The sequence below is a fragment of the Podarcis gaigeae genome (assembly GCF_964106915.1).
Source record: "Podarcis gaigeae genome assembly, chromosome: 14".
Classification (NCBI taxonomy): domain Eukaryota; kingdom Metazoa; phylum Chordata; class Lepidosauria; order Squamata; family Lacertidae; genus Podarcis; species Podarcis gaigeae.
Window position 1 is genome coordinate 34824892 of NC_139690.1, and position 6495 is coordinate 34831386.

The window sequence follows — 6495 nt, forward strand, 5'->3', positions numbered from 1 at the left end:
CACTTGCTTAGATAAGTGATGGCTGGGAAAAAGAGGTGGATGGGAAACGGCCATTTTTTTTCACCTATTTTTAATGGGCATGCTTCACATCTGCATGCTTCACATCAACCCTGGTCGTTTCTCTTGATAATTCCATACACACACCTTTTTTCAAAAGGCAGCAGGCACTTATAGGGAGGTGATCTTGATGGTGCCCCTTGATTATGACACTCTTTCCTTGATTTGCCAAATCCTCTGGGGTTCAGCCATTTTTTTCAAAGCATTGTAAAACATTTTTGTTTGCATTGGCTTCTCATGGTTAAAATTAAACCTGTAGAACATTCGTTGTTCAACTCCCATCATCCCTGGCCATGCTTGGCAAGCCTGAAGTCTAACAACATCTGGAAGGCCACAGGTTGCCCATCCTGGTTTAGAGTTTGGTGATTTAATACTGCTTATGGCTGTTGAAAGTTTATATTTTAATGGAATATTTTGGCTCTTTTACATGACACACTATCGTCTTTCCTGTGGGGGGAAGCTTTGTTGGGGCTAATTATGGCCAGCAGGCTTTTCCTCATAGTGAGCTACACATAGGTGCTGGCTGTGGCCCCAATTCCCCAACTCACATAGCGTTCCTTGAAGGGAAGTGTTTATAGATATTGCTGAGGCAGTTCTGTATTCTAGTGGGAAACCAATAGTATTATGAGAATACTTGCTTTCTGAAAGGACTGCTCTCTTATTGCCTTTCTCTTTCTTCAGGTCTACAAACGAGCAAAAGCATTGGACCAATCTGACAATGACATGTCTGCTGTGTACAGGGCCTACATCCACTAGGCTACCCCATTCTTGTTAATACCATGATTATTAATTATGATGATGATGATGAATACTGGGTTTTAACTCTGGACCAGTCCATCTCTGTCTTTCTGTCTCTCTCTCTTTTTCTTCCCCCCACCTCTCCTCAATTGTTTTTCCTTTTTTAAAATACAAAAACTCTCCTGGGATCTGCCACAAGGGCAGATTCTACAGCAAGCCTTCCTGTGCCAGCAGCAGCAAGAGTAGGAGGGAAAGGGCTTGGATCATTACCTTCTTGACAACAAATTACACCACATGCTCAGAGTCACAGAATGGAATTGGCTGCAGGTCATCTCAGAAACCCTGAGGCGACTCTTGCCAGGAAGTCTGCTGCTTGGCTTCTTCTGGTGTTCACTTTTGTACCAGTGTCCTCAAGAGGTTGTTTGTTTGTTTTTAACTGCTGTTTCACTTATTTGCTGTGGGTAATGTGTTCATTGTCCTCTCTTATGCACTAGGGACAATTGAAAGAAGGCTATCTCACCTGCCTGTGAACCTGGGTGGCTCAATCTCAGGCCCTCTAGATGCTGATGCACTACAGCTTCCACAAGCAAGATCAGTGGCCCAGTCGTGATGGGAGTTGTCGTTCAGCAACATCTGGAGGGCCAGAGATTTCCCACACCTGGTCTAGACCCTGGGAACCTGGCTCCTCTTTTTTTCCCTAGGAGGGAAGCAGTCACAATCAAGAAGGTGACAGGGCTAAAATTAGCATTGTAGTTTCGGATATTCCCCACCTCAGTATCTCAGTGGAATTAGTTACGAGAACCAAAACAGGCTCCATCCATGGCCCTTCCCATTCAGACAGCTTAGTTTTTAGTGTACACAGGATCCAGCATATGCCTGTGGCACTTGGATATGCCAAATGCATTTAGAACAGCCTTTGGCTTTCCAAGCATTGTTGAACTCCAAATCCAAGGCACTCTTGGAACAAAGGGATTTTTGTCCCCCAGCATCTGGAGGGCACAGATTCCCCATTGTTGATTTTAAAAAGACTCCAGTTCCCAAAAGGTTAATCCAGTCTTGAATATTGCTGTAAAACCCTATTGCTTTTTATAATTCAGAAAATGAACTGGTATGTGTTTTAATGAGCAAAGGTAGAAACTTTGGTGTCCTCCTTTGGTTTTATGTCCTGAGAGCATGCACAGTGTGCACGCACCTGATCTTCTGTGGCTGTTAGTGTTGGCAAAGTTTATTAGGATTCTTCTCATGTTGCCAGAGAGCCATAGGGCAAGGTAAGAGAAAGTGGCTTCAGGAAGACCCAGGATCTTGACTTCCATGTTTCCCTTTCTGCAAAAGTGGAGGAGATATGCCTATTTGCTGGCAAGAACTTTAATACAGCCTAATAAACAAGCAGAATGACAGTGACAACAAGCTTTGAATTGATATGCTGTCATCTGTTGGTGAAGTTGTGAGCGCTCCAGCAGATTGACAAAGTACCGATACTTTGGAAATAACCTAGTAAAGGGAAGTGGGGAATGGCTCCTGCTGTTGAGGACATTTACCATGCTGGGTCTCACTGGAAGTCAAGTAGGGTCCCAGAGAATTCAAATAAATCTATTTGAATCAACCAGAGCTGCCATTAGGAGAGGGTGAGCTTTTGAGCCCAACAGAACTTGACCACATGCTTCCATGTGGCTGGTGTCAAATGAACAGTCCTGAGTTCTCTCTGGCAGCTCCTGAACTTTCAAAATGGAATGCAAGGATATACAAAGTGGGTGCCGTACAAATAGCAGAGAAAATGCCCCTATGTCTTAAGTATATCAGCTCAATGTTAGTCTTGGAAGAGAATCCCGTGTTCACACTTGGAAAGCAGCAGGATGGACACCCCTTGCTGTTCACACATCAGATTTCACATTTTCCATGGGTGTCCTGCAGCTGTAGAGCCCTAATATGCACAGACCCAGTCTGCACAGTAATCCATACTTACATTTTGTAGTGAATATACTACATGGACCAGGACGTTACCTTGATCAGGACCTTCACATTTGTAGATCCAGTACAAAAACGAAAGCCACACTCCTCTAGTTGCTTGTTACTTCTGTGGCATTTTAGCAGTTGGCCTGGGAAAGGAAACAGAACCAGTTAAGTGTTCCTCTGGAGCAGCCTTCCTCAAACTGATGCCTTCCTGGTGTTTTGCACTACAGCTCCCATCAGCTCCAGCCATCATGATGGGAATTAGTCAAAATCTTCTGAAGAGTACTAGGTTGAGGAAGCCTACTCTCCCTAGGGTCTTCCATTCCTGTTTGTATGATCTCTGGCCATAGATAGCCATCAGAGACTGCTGCTCTGCCCTGTGCTGAAATTTTATCTTGATGAGCGGTGGAAATGAGCACACAACAGTTGTGTTATGGATTCCCTGTTGGATCCTGCTAGGACAGCTTAGGATCTTGCAGAAAGAGCAGTTTAATTTTGGAGGACATACTTTGCAGTCTTCACATAGCATGATTTATAAATGATAGAAGTAGTTGCAAGGATCTTAAGGTACTATCCCAAAGAGGTCCAGGGTGTGTGTGGGGGATTTCTTAATCTTGTGATAAAGGCAGTCTTCAGAAAACTTTTAAAAGATGTAAACAGAAACAGCAGATTTCAGTACACTTTATTTTGCCTTGGAGCAAAAAATCCAAACTAGGCTGGGTGTGGGAGTAACAGAAAACAGTAACCCCTTGTATTGAAGGCCTATCTTGTGGCTTCTTTGGCAAGCAAAATAAAGATCTGCTGGCGGGTGTGGTACTTCCTGCAGGACTCTACAGTTACTGATAAACCAAGAACAGCTGAGAACACTCTCAGATAGAAGCCAAGGGTGGGCCGAGCACTCTGCAGTCTCAAATGCCACTTCAGAAGAATAGTCGCCTTCATTTCTTGCATCAAAATGGGAGCGAGTTGTGGTGCCTTAAAGCTTTTATTGTGGCATAAACTTTCACGGGTCAGAAGTGTGCTATGGCCCACAGGTTTTATGCCACAATATATTTGTGGTGGGGTTTTTTTAAGGGGCCGCAAGACTCGCTGTTTCATTCTATTCAGTTTCTCACCTTCAGGAGCCAATTTCTCAAAAATCCTTTTTTTGTGGGTCCCTTCAGATTCCAGCTGTTGATGTTGCAGGAGGGGAAGCTTGGATTACAAGACTGTGTGATTGAACTGGCTTGGTCATTGTTGTCTTAATATTGTTGACAATACTGTAAAGTTACTTTTTAATGGGGATTTCTGTTTTAGCAATTGCTTTTTATTTTGGATCCTTCCTTTTTAAAGAGAAAAAAAAATGTGACACTTGTGGAAAGCTTGTAAGAAAAAGCAGTTTTCTTTTAATTCCCTCTCCTTCAATGACCGATCTATAGTTAATTAAGGTTGTGAATTTTTTTTAAATTTTTTTGCCTTGTTTTTAATTAACGTTTGTCATTCAGAATAGGATGTGTGGTGATGATTAAATGGCAAAAACAGAAGAAATGATTTTTTTTCTTGTGCAATTAACAAAGCTACTGGCAAAAGGAAATAAAACCTTTCTTGGTAACACAATGTTACTTGTCTGTTTCTAAACTCTCCCCACCAATATTCTCTTTTCTCTCCCTGCACCAGCCATTAAATCAAAAGAAATATGTTAAGCCTAACATTCCCTTTACTTTTGATTCATAGAGCACAATGTTATGTTTTTCCTGTATTGAAACTGAAGATACACTTCACACTTTTATACACTCAGATCCCACAATTACAGGCAGTTTTTCTTCCTGTCTGCTTGCAAAACAACCCAGTTAAAGTTGTTTCTATTGTCCTACTCTTTTTTTTTCTCTGTCAGCTCTAGAACTGTGTTTTCTGAATAATTTTAAGAGTATCTGCTTTGCATGCCGAAAGTCCCAGGTTCAATCCCTGAAATCTCCAAGTAGTACTGGGGAGAGACACTCTGTGTGAAACCCTGGAGAGCCTCTGCCGGTTAGAATATACAGAACTAGGCTTGAAGGACTTAAAAGAGCAATCTAGCCGTGTCATTCAACAGTGACAGACAACAGCTTTGCTCTAGACATGGCAGGTGCTCTTGTTCAAAGGAAGCTGCCTTATATGGAGTGAGATCACCAGACCATCTAACCACAATACTGTCTGTACTGACTAGTGGTGGCTCTTTGGCGTTTCAAGTGAGATTCCCTCCCAGCCCTACCTGGAGATTGAACCTGAGACCTACTGCATGCAAAGCTGATACTATACTCTGAGCTATGGCCCTTCCCCTTCTGTTTCTAGCTGCAGGCTGCTTGCTACCTTGGGGGGTTCTTAAGCCAAAAGAGTTCAGGTGAACATGAAATTCTGGTGTTTACTGGGTTCTACGATGGATATCCCTAGGTCAGAAGGGTTCCTTTCTGATATAAATGACCACCTAGAACTGCCTGTTTATATATGATTTTACATCTTATTTTGTCTAGAGTTTTATAATTTTGTAATTGGTATCTTTGTCTTGATACTGGTTATTGACCATAATAAAATGACTTGGCTAGTTGATCCTAATGAGAAGAATTGCCTACCTTTGGCTTTTGGGAATGTTGATGCCTACGTCTGTTTGGCTACACAATGATTTTTGTGTGCTGCAACAAAGTAGGAAGCAAGAATTTCCTGTTCTCCCTCCTTTAAGACATTGCTACCCAAACACGTTGGATAAGTTTTGAACTGGATAGAGGACAGCTTTAGCACAAAGTTTTGTTTTGTGTAAATATTTAAATATGGGGGTTCTGTTTAGGCATACAACTTGTTTATCTTTAGCATTAAACATCAACTTCTTTAATACTACACTTCAAGAATGAAAGTATCCATTTCCCTGAAAAACTCAAACGAGAAGTCTTTGGAAGCGAATTTCTGCTATACACTATAGAAAAAGCAACTTCACAGTATGATAAATCATGTCACTAAACATAACTTTCATGTCACTAAACATAACTTTCTTTTTCAAATAGTATTGGGAATGAAAGTTGCTTGCTGTTGTGGTTAGGTTATATGGAAATCTTTGATGCAGGTACCTTCTTAACCATAAAACTAATTTGGGTAACATTGGCCCAGTCACTGTCTCCCAACCTTGGGAATGAAAGGTGGGATATAAACAGAAGGAAAGCACAAGCTGAAGAATTTATGGTAACTATTTCACTGGGAACACAATGCCAATCAGAGAAGTGCTATATGGTTTATAATCTGGATGTGATAACTCCCTTTAGTTTACAATATTAATCTGAATTATATTTGGTGTGTTGCGGGATGGAATGTGCCTGCTCAAGAGTTCTATCCAGCTACGTCTTTTTCAGGATTTTCCATTCCATGCCCCTCCCCTTTCTGTGGCTGTTTTCGAGCACAGTCAATTACTACTCCATGGCCACTGAGCATGCTCAGTCATCAGCAGGGTTTTTCCTGTCTCCTTGGTTGTGAATACAGTAATTTCGTTTTGACCAGCATTCAACTGCACTTTGGAAACAGAATTGTACAGTACTTTTTATCTTTTTATCCCTTAGATACAGTTTTAAATAGTATACCCATTAAAATGGTGGATTTCACATTTATCTTCCCTTGGTTGTTTTCACAATTCTCCCTCTACGTCCCCCCAAAAACGCTTGGGCGGACTAGGCTGCTTTATTACGTCACTAGGCTCTATGACGCCACAACTCTCAGAAGCTGGAAAAGGTAGGAAAGCAGAAATACATG

The 6495-nt window shown here is 41.7% G+C and overlaps 1 protein-coding gene across 36 annotated transcripts in view; it reads left to right on the top strand.

The window, feature by feature from the left end:
• Positions 1–4341, top strand: part of GLYR1 (glyoxylate reductase 1 homolog) — a 41265-nt gene extending 36924 nt beyond the window's left edge. For all 36 annotated transcript variants that reach the window (XM_083710896.1, XM_083710907.1, XM_083710927.1 and 33 more), the window contains one exon: positions 739–4341. In XM_083710896.1, coding sequence (XP_083567022.1) covers positions 739–813 — 75 coding nt within the window. In that variant the 3' untranslated portion in view covers positions 814–4341. The remainder of the gene's footprint in view (positions 1–738) is intronic.
• Positions 4342–6495: the final 2154 nt, after the last annotated feature.